Below are 16,061 nucleotides of genomic sequence, written 5' to 3'. Positions count from 1 at the left end.
TAGAAAGAAATCTTAGTTTAATTCAAAATAGGTAGGTGGACCGACTTCTCACAGCAGGGAAAGGGTTTCTGTTGCCTACTACTTAAATAAACAAATAATAACCAAACAAAATTTTTAAATCCACAGAAATAAGTTACACATCATTCCGATTTCAAGTGGGGCTTTACATTTTAAAGCTGTTTCTCAAAATGTTGCAAAAAGGGCATATAAAGTTGATTCTGGAGTTACAAAGGGAGATGTGCTGGAAAAGCCAGTCCTGTCTTGAGTCACTTAGACATTAGCATTTCTTTGACCTTCTTTAGGTCAAGGGAGGTCCAAACCATGAAAAAAAAAAAAAAGTGTCTTTTAGGTCTGCCCTTATTTGTCTTTTTTGAACAGGATTCAGTTGTTGCCAGGTCATGGTGTATTTCATTCCTTAAAGAGTCCACCACTCGATAGCCTTTCCCCCTGCAAGGAGAGGTGACACTGGAGGAGGAGGTTTCTTTCATGTGACCCTGTGCCCCGGCACATGTGACACTGCTCCTCTGAAAGGGGACACGATAGAGAGAAGATCATGTCCATTTGCTCTAAAGATAAATGTCACACATTGACTCAATTCTCTTTGAAGCTACTGTTCTGTTGCAGCTCAGAACAAAATAAATGGTTTTTATTTTAAAGACAAAGTTTCTTGTAGAAGGCCAACAAGATTCCCAGGATGCCAGGCTCCTGGTTAAAAGAAATCACTCGGCGAGCTTCCGAGAAAGTGTCTCTAAAGCATCTTATTTTCCTGAGTTAAATTTAAATATGCTTAGAAGCAAGCTGGTCTCATATAGCTGAGAGCTAAGAATATTTCCTGGGTCAATAGATACGGTTTTCTGGCTGCTGTTTTTATTCCTGTTTATGAGATGTTATTAACATTATTGCAAAAGCAGAGAAAGTCCAGAAAGTCAGGTCACCTCTTCTGATACTCCCCTTAGGTCCATCGTTATTAGAGCCGTAATCTGGGGATGATGGCATAGAGGGACTTCCTTAGAAATTTCACTTTTTAATCAAGATTCAGAACTATCTGTCACCGGTCTCACTTATATTTCCCCAGTGATTTAATCTTAGACTGCTTCAAGATATCAGACTTCTCTCTTAGTTTTACTGAATGCTTACCAGTTGTTAAAATATGCATCGATTATCTTGATGTCAGTAACAGCAGAAAGACCCAGTGACATCCATTGCCAACATAGGTTTTGTTTCCCTGAAATAGGAGTTGAGAGACATGCCCAAGAAATTCCAATGGAAAGATGTTAAATCCATGTATATTGCTAGGAAGGAGGATGATGGCTCATCCTCCGGAGATACGCACTAGTAGGTTAGTGGGCCTAGAGTGGGGACGGATGGTGCAGGGATTAAACACACCCAGGGCCACCTGGCATCTTAAACTCCTTCGATGTGTATGGAAAGGTCTGTTTGCGGAAACGACCCACTTGCAAATTATCTTGCCACTTAGGATATAACAAGGCAAAGTTTGATTTCAAAGCCTCCAAAACAATTACATTTCTTTAAAAAATTACCTACCTTGAGTTACAGTGATTTAGTTAAAACCCTCCATGATTTTTTTTTTTTTTAACCCAATGAAGTTTTTATGTATAGACAATAGGGCAGAGCACCAACCGGACATGAAGAGATTGGCTGTCATCCCCACCTTTCCACTAATGAGCAGAGGGACCATACTAAGCATAAATCTCAGTTCAGTTTCCTCAACTGTACACTGAACTGCTTGGAATTTATCCTCCAAGATTGTTCCCCACTTTAAAATTCCTTGCTTTTACTTTCTTTATTTGTCTATCAACTCAAAATAAAACTTTTTCTCTTTTTGAATTAAATATGTTCCTTCTTAAAATTCCCTATCAAACCTTCTGCAAGATTGTCTCTCTGCCTTGGACAGATCCTGTCCATTGTAAATAGATGACATATATCATTGTACTTTATTAATGAGGTAGTCACAGTACATGCATTGTTAACATTAGTTGCTCCAAAATTCATTTTGAAAATAAGTGAGCTATGAGTATGTGAACATCTCTATAAGTATGTGATCATCATGGTTTATATACACATTCTTTCAAGATGTGTATTGGCATACTCTGTGAAAAGCATGCGCTCTCGGGTTAACATACTTCCGCTGGGACTTACTGGCAGCTTCCTGGACCTTTTTCTTCCATTTCCAGCCCATGTTTCATTTTCTGATACTCTCTTGACCCAGCCCTTTCCACTTAAGTTCATTATGGCCCAACACACAATGACTGAATTGTACTTGGTCCCCAGCAGTGTTTTGGATGCTAGAGACACTAGGTAAGGACTTGCAGCTCTGCCCTAGCCAGTTCCTGCCTCCACTCCCTTCTTCTTTTCTCCTGCCATCTTTTCCATCTTTCTGTTTCCCCTGCTGAGCTGAATTTGGCCATCAGAGTTCTGCACAGGCTGAGCTGGACCTACCTGAACAGCACAGTGGATTGCTGCTGAATTTTATTTCCTCTTGGCTCCAGGAATAATCTGCCATGTTGGGCCAAGCCCTGAGCTACATATTTCTTATGTGATGTCAATTGTTTACATTTACATCCCCACATGCTGTGGAGCAACTAAGCCCGTGTGCCACAACTACTGAGTCTGCGCTCTAGAGCCCACAAGCCACAACTACTGAGCCCTTGTGCCGCAACTACTGAAGCCCGTGAGCCCTAGAGCCTGTGCTCTGCAACAAAAGAAGCCATCGCATTGAGAGGTCCGCTCACTGCAACAAAGAGTAGCCCCCGCTCGCCGCAACTAGAGAAAGCCCGCGGGCAGCAACGAAGACCTAGCGCAGCCAAAAATAAATTAATTAATTAATTAATTAAAAAAAATTTACATCTGCTGTGGTGGTAAGCGTTCTGCTTTGGAGGTAAGAGTTTATTGTCAATACTATTCCTACCATAGCTGCTACAGATAGCCTCCATTTACTGCATGACAGGCCTTTTACACACATTTAGTATTGCTTTTTATTCCAATAGTATTATTGCTTATAAAGAGAAAATGTTTTCTCCAAGGGAGCAAATTAGCAGCTATCCATCCCACCAGGTCTAGTAGCATTTGTTGGAATTTAGTTTTGTTTGCAGTGGTACTAACTAGTGGTGTATCTGGGGGAAGATGTTCATCGGACAGTTGTAAACTAGGTAAAATTATGCACACTTCAATCCTGTTGCCTCGAGAATGTGTGGTTCTTTCTGAGGAAGTGGTCGTATTTCCTTAGGCTCGAAATTTGAGTGAAATTTACAGCTGTCAGTTCCTTGAAAATATTTTGGCATACAAAATAGAGTCCATCCTTACTTCTCCCTTCTCTAAAGTAGTTAACAACATCGCATACGTGTGGAGGGCATCCTACTAAAATATGAATTGTTTTAATAAATAAAAATGCAAATATTACCAGGGGAAATTACTGGCCAATTTTTAAACTCGATCTTTGTATTCTGGTTACTTTTATCATTGGCTTCTGTCTTCCTTTCCCCGCAGCGATCAGTTAAAAATGTCAAATAGTTACAGTAGTGTAGCTATTTGACCACATATCTTGCCGTTAGTTTCTCTTCAGTATGAGTATTTGAATTCTTTCTTCCCAGTCAATCCAAGGACACCCTAATTTGTGCATGATGCATATATATTTTGATATTAATTAAAGCTCAGGAAGCATAGCTCCCAAATAAAATATATTTATATGAAATATGAATATGCAGGGTTCAATGTAGTGTATGTAGTCTGTGATCCATTTGCTATGTCGAATAGGTGATTAGGGTAGGGGCTGGGAGGGCATCAGAAAACATAGGAAGCCTATTGATCATATTAGGCAAAGCAAGTTGTCTGGGGGAAGCCAGCAGTGTTCCTCTTGTCAGTAAATGGCCTTTGATGGCCTTCCTATGATGTGCCAGGAAATCTCAGGTCAGTGGAGGACATCTCAGTTTTTCTCTCCTCTCCCAGACAATCGTGTAAAATTAGGCCATTTAGGGTTTAGACGGTAGGAAATACTTCCTGAAGACGGGAATTAGTGGAAGCCTCTTTGTGTATCTCTTTCTTACTACTTTGATGTTCTTACAACCCCAAGTAGACATCTTCATCATTTCCCCCCACCCCTCTGGCTATGACACTAATCTCACCTAGGGGCCTGATTCAGTCTTTTCTCTCAAATCTGTTGTTCAACATGTCATCTTTGTGATCAGGATATCAGAGTGGAGGGAATGACAATGCAGGATAGAAAATGAGAGGCCGAATTAGGGATAGGTCAGGAGAGGTCAGCAGAGGCAATCAACAACGAGACGCAGCAGGAAAGCTCGTGTGGGTTTATAAAAAGCGTGTTTATAGGCCTCTGCAAAGTGTGCTTTTCCTAGAGTAAAAGGAAATCCTCGGTCCCCACCCCATCCCCCAATGAAAAAAAGGAAATACTTGTGATGGAACACATCACAAGGAGAATTTCCAGACTTGAAGGGTATATTTTCAGATAGAGGATTCTCTTTCCAGGTGCTTGGTTGAGCTAACCAATATTGCTTACACCTGTAAAAACGGCATCTTTGGAGTGCCCCGACTTTATTCCAGAACTCTTCTGATTCCATCCATTTTAAGTGGCTCTTTGCATGTGGAGATTCAGTTGACTCCATGAATACATAATATGATTATTTTAAAGTTTACACTTGGGAATATTTCCTTTTAAAATTATGGAAGTAATGTGTATATTAAAAAATTCAGGGCTTCCCTGGTGGCGCAGTGCTTGAGAGTCCGCCTGCCGATGCAGGAGACGCGGGTTCGTGCCCCGTTTCGGGAAGATCCCACATGCCGCGGAGCGGCTGGGCCCGTGAGCCATGGCCACTGAGCCTGCGCGTCCGGAGCCTGTGCTCCGCAAATGGGAGAGGCCACAACAGTGAGAGGCCCGCATAACGCAAGAAAAAAAAAAAAAAAAAAAAATTCAAATGGTACAGTGGAATATACAACGAAAACAAAAGTTTCCCACCATGACCCCTTCCCTTTAATCCACAGTCCCTTAAAATGAACTGCTTAATGTTTTCCTGGGTACGTTTCTAGACAATTCTCATACAAATAAAATATCATTTTTTAAAAATAAGATATCATTTTTTTCATTTCATTTATTCATACCATTCTTCCTATTCCCCTCTTTTTTTTCTTTTTGTGCTCAAGTATTTAAAAGCAAACCCCAGACCTCATATTCATTTGCTTGTAAATATTTACATAAATATAAGGACTTTAAAAACAAATAGCCTCGATAACTATTACAACATTTAAGAGGATCAACGATTGCTACATGATATTATGGAACACCCGGGCTACAATCAGTATTTTCTTAATTATCTCAAAAGTGTCTTTTTATAATGCTTTGTTCAAATCAGGAGCCAAATAAGCTTCACACCTTGCATTTGCTTTATATGTCTCTTAAGTGTCTTTTCATCTATAACCTCTTCCCTTCTTAAAATGCCAGTTACTTGTTGAAGAAACTGGGTCACCTGTCCTACAGAATGTCCCACATTCTGAATTTGTCTGATTCCATCCCTCTTGGTGTGTTTAACATTTCTAAAAAACAACCTGTATTTCCAGTAAATTTACTAGTTATATAGAAGCTCGATTAAATATTTTGTAAGAATATTTCATAGATGGATTATCAGAGGGCACACAATGTCTGTCCCATTTTTAGTGATGTTGAGATTAATGGTTTTAGGTGTTGTCAGCTTGATTCATCCTTTAGAAAGTCCCCTACCAACCTTTCACCTAATGGACTGAGAAGCAATTGATTCCTATTTTTTAGAAAATAAAAATAGAATCTCCCTAGATACGTAGTTTCAATTCTTGCTTTATCCACTAAGTGTAATATCTTGGACATGTTTCTATATTAGCATCTATAGATCTAGTTCATTTTAAAAAATGGTTTCTCATGTTTTATTTCATGGGCGTATTACAACTTACTTAATCAGTTTGGAAATGTTCCTGCTTCCTCATGATTAAGAACAGACAGTCTGAGTCCTTAACTCTACTCGTTTTCCTGTATCCCTAAATCGCAGAGGCTAGTGTGGCCCTGAGCAGTATAAGTTGATAGACTAGATGTGTAGCAACACAGTGTCACAATAGACACCCTCCCCTTTGGGGCTGGTGGAGGAGACGGTGATCTCAGCTTTGCTTGGAGGAGGTGGTTGGTTTGTTGGCTTTCCTGAAAAATGGAAGCATTGGCAGCTGCCCGGTTGTAGCTCTTCCCAAAGTGAGTAGTGGGGCCCAGTCTCTGTGCAGAGCAGGGCAGTGCATCTTAGTGGCCACCAGAGGGACAGAAACAAGAGGGTGACAACCCCTGACCTTAAGACCCCCTGATGGCCAAATTGGCAGCAGCATCTGCTGAAGCCAAAACTAAACAAGTCAGCAGTAGGAGCCTGAAATTTGTCTCCACTGGAGTTGGGCTTGTGAGGTTTATGATGGCTGTTTGGTTTTCACTGTGGTGGTGTTCTCCGTCCCATTTGACTTGTCTTTATTTCTTACCCTTTCCCAAGTTCAGGAATTCAGATGTGAACTTGAATCTGGCAGTTTCCTTCAGGAAACAAAGGCTCTGAAGCCAGTCTTCTCTGGGCTGAGCTGGGACAGATGCCCTCCAAAGTGTGGGATGGCCTCTGGAAGCAGGGCTTTCCCAAGGCAGGTTGATCAGATTCTAAAAAATGGAACCCAGATGGAAGTAATGAGATGAACGTGGGTTTCTACCAGAAGAAAAGCAGTAATAAAGCTTCCTCATGGATATAAAGTCTTGGAATGGCAAATGGCAAAAAACAAAACAAAACGAAGCAAAAACAAACAAACAAAACCCCCCCAAACCCCACAGAACCCCAGAAACCAAAACCAAAAATACCCCAAAACCAAACAAAAAACCCCCTCAAGCCCCCCAGTTCCTTGTTAGTGTTCTTTATAGAGCAATGCATGTGAATTAGCGCTGGACGCAATGTGCCTTTTTGCTTTCCTTAATTTTCCTGTCTTTCTCCTTCTCCAAGCCTCAGAAGAGGAAAGCGGAAAACCTTTCCAGTGCCCCATATGTGGTTTGGTTATAAAAAGGAAGAGTTACTGGAAGCGGCACATGGTGATTCACACGGGTTTAAAAAGCCATCAGTGTCCGCTCTGTCCATTCCGGTGTGCTCGCAAGGACAATCTCAAATCCCACATGAAGGTAAGCCACCTGCGGATGGGCCTCACGGAGAGGCAGGCACAGCGCGGGCCCTTGCACAAATCCATGCCCAGCGCTCCGTGTTGAAAGGTAGATTGCAATGCAAATGAAGCACATTGAAAAGGATCTTGTAAAGGATCTCATTATAAGCGTCTTCAAGTCCATCCGACAACCCAGAACTTAAAGCAGAGAGCAGCTTCAGTATCCAAATAATATACATAGTGCAGAACCATCCTTTCCTATTGGGAAGCAACAGCCTAACTGGCCTTGCACGGTGATGCATTTTGGGCCACTAGGAGGAAAAGTTGGGGAAGAGCAAGAAGCAGGGAAAGACGGGTTCAGGAAGGATTGCTGGACCTGCCCCCCTTCCTGGAAGGAATGCCCGCTTCTGCTGTTGCTTTGCCGTCCAGCTTACACACCCAGAGACACCTTATAGGGAGCGTGAGGACATTGAAAGACACCTGGGCTTTAACTTTCACCCTGTGGGAGGCTTGAGGGCCACTCCTGACAAGACGGAGTCCCCTTGAGGCTGACAGTGTTTGAGCCGTCATAATTCCCGGGATCACACTTAGCAAACATCTAAAGACGTTGTTTTCGGTGTCCTATTAGGAGCAACTGGGGGGCTTGTGCCTGTAATGAGCATATAGGGAATTGACTAGACTATGTGTCACACTTATGTGAGCTGGGGGGAAACTTAGTCATCTAGCAGTCTTTTTAGCAGACCCTATTAATGCTAAGGAATGCAAAGAGGAAACCCAAGAGATCAAAAAAGCATGGCTTCTGAATTTGACAGGCTTGCCTTTAAATCTTATTGTATAACTTACTAGCTAAGTGGTGAGCAAATGAGTCTTTAGACTTAATTTTCTCATCTGTTAAATGGGAATGATTATGTTCGTCTGGAAGGGATATCATTAATATTTAAGGAGGTGTTAGCAAAGTATCTGACACAGAAATGTTCAATGGTGGCTATTTCATTTCAATAGCTATTTTTGAACACCTTAATAATAATGACCATCATTTTCACTGATGTTTGCAATATTGTCTCACTGTTGACATTACTTATAAAGTGTTTACTTTCCTGCCGTAAGAAGTAGAGCATGTGTACATAATTGAGGTATTTGCTTTTTTCAAAATATTGCAGTCTTATCCTTCTGAATAGATCAGTAATCACTGTTTAGAATTGTTGATCTAAAAATGTATGATCAGACAGAACCTCTACTGACTTTAGGAAATTGCTTGGAAAATTAAAAAAATAAATTAAAGCCATGATATAATTTGTTTTCTACCATTTGCCTTTGTCTCCAGGGAGTAGCAGGCCCTTCATTTTCAGAATGCATTTAACCAGGGGTTCTGGTTGGTTGAATTTTACTGAGCTGACTCAGTGTTTTACTTGCATCCCTCTCATCCTCTGTCAACTCTTCCCAGCGTAAAATCTTGTATTTTACACCTGCATAGTGGATTTTATTAGCAGGATGAGCCTTCCAAAGAAATGCCTTTAAAACTAAAATTTGTTTTTGTTACCGTGTCCTACTCTGTGTTTAGAAATCAGTTCTGGCAAATTTAAAGCTTCAGTGAGCAGAAAACTTGCATCTGGCCTGACACCTTGTAAGCCTGTTTTCAGCTCAGGGTCGCTTAAAACAACCTATTTATAAACCCATGGGGGAAAAAAAAAAAAAGCTGGGTTTTCAATAGCAAGAACTACTGACCCTGAAACTACAGGGAGATGAGTTGGGTGCCTTGATGATACAGACCGTCGGCCACGACAGCGTTGCAGATGAGAGCAGCCAGGGCTCTGTGGGTCGTGGGGTCTTAGAATGCTTTCAGAACAAATCAATAACCAGTACAATAAAGCAGTGGTGTGAAATGACTACTTTATTCAAACTCATGGTGTCCTAACCTGTTGAGCTTTTGAGGAGGGGAGTGTGAGAGGGGCTTATGCAAGTTTAATTTCATCAGATGGTGTCCGCTTTCTTTTCTGTTCTCCACCTCACTTATGGGCCCGTGTTTTTTGCTTTGATCAAAGAATTCATGATTTAATTTTGATGAGGCATACTTTCATTTTGGTAGATTTTGAAAACATAGTCTACGGAGAAATATAATAGCTCTGGCCTTAGGAATAAATATTCTTTGCTCTGTGCACCAGAGGCTACAAGATGGATAGATTTTCTGAAACAAGTCCTACCTCAGAAGTAGGGGCAGTATAGCCTATAGATTAAGATCTCAAACTGCGTGGTAAAAAAAAAAAAAAAACAAACCTCAGTTAGAATCTCGGTTGCATGACTTTCAGTAGCTGTGGAGCTTTGGGTGAATCATTTAACCTCTCCAAGGCTCCGTTTCCGCTCCTGGAGATAATAATCATACGATCTACCTCACGGACTTGTTATAAGGGTTAAATGAGATAACGGATATAAAGCACTTAATATGATGCCCAGCATGGAGAAACACTCAATAAATGCAGCTACTGTAGTAATTATTATCCGAAAGCCATCTGGATATATATTTACATTTAGAAATAAATCGATGACATGGCATGAAAGAATTACTCTAAATTTTATTGCTTTTCTCTCTTCATGACATAGCTTTAGTGTTGAGAATTTAGAAAAACTGATAAAAAGAATCTGAAACTGGCCCTTAATCCCATCACGCAGAAATAACCATTATCATCCTAATCTGTATCCTTCTATATTGATTACATAAAGCTACTTAAGGAAAAACAGGATTCTACTTTATTTGTTCGACAACTACAGTACTCACTGGGTTCAGGCACTGTACAATTTTCTGAAAGCCTGCCTTTCCTTTTTCATATATCATGCAAATGTTTTTATGGCTTTGCTGCGGAAGGAGCTTGTAAATGCCTCCAGCTTCCTCGGGGTTATCTTAGATTTCCATTAAGTCTTTTACAACTTTCCTGGATGAGCGAGCATACAGGAATTAAATGCGGAAATCATAAGCTAAAATTGAACAGAGAAGGTGAGGAGGGCTGAGATCGGGAACATGGGTGAAGAAACGGCAAGAAGTAGGCAAGGGTCAGGGCGCCGACTTTTTCTAGTCTCAGGCCTGCCAGCTAAGGAGCTGACTCCTAGGTAAGCCCCCTCCCGGCCTGCCTTGTCCCCTCAGTGAGGTGGAGATGTTTCCCAGAGTGTCCTCGTGTTTATCCAGCTGCTACCAGGAGGTGGACCCAGTGATGCAACAGCCCTTATACTTCCCACCTCTTGGGGTGGTGACATGCTCTCTCTGTGAAGGATGACCTGCAGAAAGCAGGTCTCTATGTGACCTGGAAAGAATGACACGCTTTAGTCAAGTGTTTCTTGACAGTAGCCGACCAAGAGGGGTTTTTAAGCCGATGTCGGGCTAAAGAGAGTACAGATGATCCCTTTCTGTCGGGAGAGCAGGGGAGAGCCTTCCCTCCAAGACCAAATGCGAACTCTCGCCCCTCCGGGAAGGTCTAGCTCTAATAAAATTTCTAAGTGTGACCGTCAACACTTCATCCACGGTTTTTCTTTTCAACGGTCACTCATTTTTCTGCCACTAAATATAGCCAGGCCAGTATCGGGTGGAAGAGGAACCGCATACAGGACTTGGGCACAGACGCTTTTGAATCCAGGGCTCCCTGTTTGATTTTAGAACCTGGGCTCTGTCCTTTTCCTTTTTCCAGAAGCTGCTTCCAGAGCTTCTGTTCTTGGATTAGCTCCTGTCCTCTCCCGGGGCAATAGATGTCAGGACACTCCTGAAATGGAATCTGCCCCACCGCACTGCTCCCAGGGACGCCGGAAGATTTCAGCCTCATGACCTTTGCCACCTGGTTCCGGGGCGAGCTGTGGCTGGCACCTGTCAGGGTCCCCTGGGGCTGTGACCTGAGGCCCCCCCAAGGTGCTTGCTCCTGTGTGAACTGGTTGGAAGAGAGGGTGGGGAATCTTCCCGATTCTGTGAGTGAGAAAGTAAATGAATTGCTCCGCTCCAGAGTGAAGTCCCTTTGTTGCGAAAGAACAGAGACAGTTAACAGCTGGTGACAAAGAGTGTGTGTCCCCCCCATTCCAGTCCCTCCCGAGGTGGCAGAGGGGAAGCCTTTCAATCAGCAAGGCTTTGCTGTAACTGAATTTAAGTGTATACGGTTATTTCTGTGGAGAAATTCAGGCTTTGGGGGACCCAGAATCTCTTCTGTTGTTTTTTTCAAAAAGCCACAGTGGGGTGCTGTAGCGACAGGATCTCACCATTAACTTTTAATTTCTTTGCTTTTGTTGGTCACTCGGCATTATTTAAAAGTATGTTTTGGCTGGTGAATAATGCTTTTGGATTGCACTCAGAATGCATAAACGGCTGTAGTAAAACTTGCACTCTTGGAAAGGAAGCCCGCGCAGAGGGGCCAGGTGGCCCAGTGGATTAAGGAATCTTTAACCTTTCACCTTCCCTAGACCTGGATTCAAATCCTGCCTAGATCACCACTCAAAGATGAGAGGTCGGTTTGACTTGGGTTTTGAATTCCAACCACTCGTTTGTCTAAAATCACACAACTCCGCAAATCTCTTGGCCCAAATCTCCACCATTGGCAGTTTCTACTCCAGGGAGGGCCAGTCCTGAAATAGCAGGGTGGAGTAGGTCAGCCCTGAAGTACATTGGCAGAGATGAATGGGGAAGTTACAAGCTTATGAGCACCTGCCAGCTCCAAGCCTCGCTCGGGCCAATGCAATGATTTCCTCACTTTTTCAAGCACTAAATTTGATTGTGACAGGAAGTAAAAAAAAGGTTTCTAGCCATTTTTACAGGTACTGTGCAGGCAAGGCTGGGACTGTGTTTCAAAGTCTGCATTCTTTCATTGCAGACAGGACCACGATTGGAAACACTGGTTCCATCTTGCTGAGACAGCTTGGTGGGCATCAGCCCGTGGTTTTAGTCCCCCTCTGCTTCCTCTGTATGTCATTTTGCTCTAGCCACGTGCTTCGGGGTCTCAGTTTCTCTGTCTGTGAAATGGGAATACCCTGGAGGCATTATTTTCCACATTCTTAATTACCTAGAGAAGCATTTTTGAAAATGGAAATTATGTTTGCAAAACGTAACTAATTCTCTGGGTGGTAATAATTGGGTCCCTGCAGTGTATTTATATTACTTGACAGGTTACCTCTATTGACCCCCAACTAGTAAGTATGTAAGTTCAAATTGTGCTGGGTTTATAATGTTTTCTCTGAAGACATCAACTGAGATGGGATGACTAGAATATTAGGAGGATTCTACCCCAGACGGCCTCCATTGGCAGACAGCATCCTCAGTCGTGAGTATGGCTTTACTAATGGATTCTTAACCGGCGTGGGCCTGCTTTATGTTTAGGGATGGCCCTCACGACCTGAAGCACCTGACGAAGTGCTCCTCTAGCGATGAGATCCCCCGGGCCGGCCCTTTGTACCGTGAGGAAATTGTTGCTGAGTAGCGCGGATGTACAGCAGGGCGTTTTGCATCAGCACGCAGTGGCTAGCTCACTCTTCTTGCTTCTCCGCCAGGTTCATCAGCACCAGGACCGGGGAGAGACCTTTCAGTGCCAGCTCTGCCCTTTCACTTCCTCCCGTCATTTCAGCCTGAAACTCCACATGCGTTGCCATCAGCACTTCCTGAGGACAGAAGCCAAGGTGAAGGAGGAGATCCCAGACCCCGATGTCAAGGGATCCCCCCACCTCAGTGACAGTGCCTGCCTGGGGCAGCAAAGGGAAGGAGGCGGGACAGAGCTAGTGGGGACCGTGACGACGTCCAGCACTCCAGAGAGGACTAGCCAGGGTGGGGCTGGCGTCTCGCCTTTGCTGGTGAAGGAGGAGCCCAAGGAAGATAATGGCCTGCCAACCTCCTTTACTCTGAATGCTACCGACAGGCCGGCCAACCACACGAAGCTGAGAGAGCCCTCCGAGTATGCAGCCAACAGTGCGTCCGCATTGTTCAGCCAGGACATCTCTGTTAAGATGGCGTCTGATTTTCTCATGAAGCTGTCAGGTACTTGAAGAGGGTTGTCCTCTCTCTCTCTCCCTTCCCTATCCCTCTACCAGTATTCTCATCTATAAAATGATCTGGTGGGACTAAGCGATTTCGAGATCGCTTGAGATTCCAGTTGTCTGCACTCTCATACATTGAGACTTGTTTCTTGCAGTCCTCTGGAAGTAGGCATGGCTGTGGTTTGGGTCTAGAAACAACAGGGATTGTTGATTTCCTTCTGGTTTTCCCCCTTTATGAGTTCTTGCTGTGGGGGACAGGTCACAGCATGAGCCAGGTCGGTGACAGTTCTTTGTGTGACCTTGAGCCCTATTTAACTTGTCTGTCCGCTGGGTTCTTTAAAGTGCTTGTATGGGTCATCTTGCTTTGTGCTATTCAAGTTCTTTATTGCCTTGATTTAAAAGATTTTTAAAGAACATGTACACAGAGACTACTATTAGGAATTACAGAGCTTTAAAATTTGAGCAACTGATAAAATTATCTTTAAATTTTGTTTTTTCTAATGGAAAGTTTTTTTATTGTGGTAAAATATACCTAACATGAAATGTATCATTTTAACCATTTTTAAGTATACAGTTCTTTGGCATTAAGTACATTCACATTGTTGTGTGACCATCACCACCATCCATCTCTGGAACTTTTTCATCCTTCCAAACTGAAACCTTGTACCCATTAACCAAGAATTCCCCATTCCACCCTCGCTTCTGCCCCTGGTAACCATTATTCTATTTTCTGTCTCTATGAACATAACTACTCCAGGTACCTCATGTAAAGTGTAATTAAAAAAAAAATTTTTTTTAAACATTCTTTTGCAACTGCCCCAGTGCCTTTTAGAAAAGAGATGGAGTATGTTTGAAAAACTTATTACTCGGGGCTTCCCTGGTGGCGCAGTGGTTGAGAGTCCGCCTGCCGGCGCAGGGAACACGGGTTCGTGCCCCGGTCCGGGAAGATCCCACATGCCGCGGAGCGGCGGGGCCCGTGAGCCATGGCCACTGAGCCTGCGCGTCCGGAGCCTGTGCTCCGCAACGGGAGAGGCCACAACAGTGAGAGGCCCATGTACCGCAAAAAAAAACACAAACTTATTACTCATTGATATCACTTTCACCATCAAATTATGCATGATGTTTCTTTTAGTTTTTTTCTTTTTTTTCCCCTCAGTTTCTTTAAGTTGTGGAGTTGAATGGGGGGTGTAGAGGTGCTGAGGGAGCGCCGTTTTTCCTGACGTTTTGGAATGAGAAAACATGTTGTGGGTCTGTGCTGCTACTCATTATATTTTTTAATGTCTGATTTTAAATTTTAAAAGAGATGTGGAGGGCGGGGAAAGGTCGGCTGAGAATTGGTTCTATCTTTCAGTGAAGATGGCAGTCCCCAGGATGATTTCCAAATGCCATTTCAGCTCTTTGGAGATTGACAATACCCTTTTAAATGGAGAATAATTGGTCACCACCTTCCTTTAAATGGACTGTGAGTTGCATCTCACTAAATGTCATCGCCAGGTGAATTCGAGGTTCTGCTTCACTCTGAAGTCCCTTTGCTCAGTGACACTTCAGTCAGGTCTTCTGCAATGTCCCCATCACCCCCAGGTCCTTGCCCCTCAGGAGTGCACGGCGCTGGTTGGGAGAAATGAGGAAAGGCAGGGGATGGAAATGAGGCATCGCAGAAAGAACTGAGATGGAAATGTTACAGGGAGGCATCCCACCGTGCAAGATGAGTGAGCTCTTCCTACACCGGAAATGATCGGGTGTCAGGAATTCAACCGTGGCAGTGAAAAACGGTCTTCCCTTGTCTCTCCTCTTACATCCCAACCTAGGGGGACGTGTGCTCTTTGAGACTCTGCTTTTTGTATTTAAACATTTTTGAAAATGCGGGGGAAATTCAGGCTTCTGGTTTTCCTTTTGCCACTGATCCTTTAGTTTTCACTTCTGGGAGATCTCTGGTTCTTCTTTGATGGTCTCTCCCCCCAGTGTCAGAGCAAAAGGGGCTCCTTTTCTGGGCTCTTCTAGCACTTTCCCAAGGAATGCAATGGCATATTCACTTAGCATAGCTTGGAAACGGGGACATTTCCTTACTTAGCAGACAGGGGGAACTCAGTATGGGGTTAGTAACTCTTAGGAAGAGGGTACTCCCTTTACTCCAGGACTCCAGGAAGTTTTTAATCCTGAGGAAGGTGAGTGGGGTGGGGGAAGGTTTGATGGTACACAATTCGTGCTGAGCTCAGCTGTGAGTGCCCAGCATCAGGCTGTAATTAGCCCCAGACCCAGTGTCAGGGAGCACAAGATAAGGCCTGTGGCTTCTGGGAGCCAGGCTTGCAAACAGGAAAAACACAAGAGGAGAAGCCAGTCGGTAGGTTGGGGTGAAAAACTGTGCACCCAGGCCTTATACTGTGATCTGTTTTCTCAGTCGGCTATTGATGGGGACTTGTTTACGGGCTTGGCAGTCGCAGTATTTACTGACTGATCAGTTGGCATAAGAAAACAGATAACAAATGCACGCTGTTTATGCAAAAGGCCCGTGCAGCTATTTTATGGTGGCTTACTAGAGGTCCTGAAACCTGACTTGTGTGCACTGTTACCTAGCAACCTGTTACAAAGTCACCGGGGAGTGAGATGCATTGGTAATTTTTTTGTGTGTGCGCATATTTGGATGTAAATGTAAACTTGGTGACAGTGGCAACGTAGCCCACGGGAAAAGGAAAGGAATACATTTTCCGGAGGTGGGGAGGCATTATTTATTTATTTTTCTTCCACTCGCTCTCTGGCTGGTCAGGCTCTAGAATTGGTAGCTCCCATCATTGTGGTGCTCTACCTGGCTGTGTCTGTGACTGTGATCCCGGGACCAAAAGGCCAGATCCCGGGGAGCTGTGCCTGAGTTTCTAGCTCTTTCCCAATTCATTTTCAAATACAAG

General features: G+C 43.5%; 1 protein-coding gene across 1 annotated transcript in view; it reads left to right on the top strand.

Annotated features, from left to right (window-relative positions):
- ZNF827 (zinc finger protein 827) overlaps nucleotides 1-16,061 on the top strand; it is a 184,060-nt gene that overhangs the window by 45,813 nt on the left and 122,186 nt on the right. The window contains exons 3-4 of the mRNA XM_007471998.1: nucleotides 7,017-7,189; nucleotides 12,679-13,159. Of these exons, the coding sequence (XP_007472060.1) occupies nucleotides 7,017-7,189; nucleotides 12,679-13,159 (654 nt within the window). The remainder of the gene's footprint in view (nucleotides 1-7,016; nucleotides 7,190-12,678; nucleotides 13,160-16,061) is intronic.

This window comes from Lipotes vexillifer, unplaced genomic scaffold, assembly GCF_000442215.2.
Source record: "Lipotes vexillifer unplaced genomic scaffold, Lipotes_vexillifer_v1.1 scaffold269, whole genome shotgun sequence".
Classification (NCBI taxonomy): Eukaryota; Metazoa; Chordata; class Mammalia; order Artiodactyla; family Lipotidae; genus Lipotes; species Lipotes vexillifer.
The sequence above is the reverse complement of the archived record's forward strand: the minus strand, read 5'-3'. Positions and strand labels throughout refer to the sequence as shown.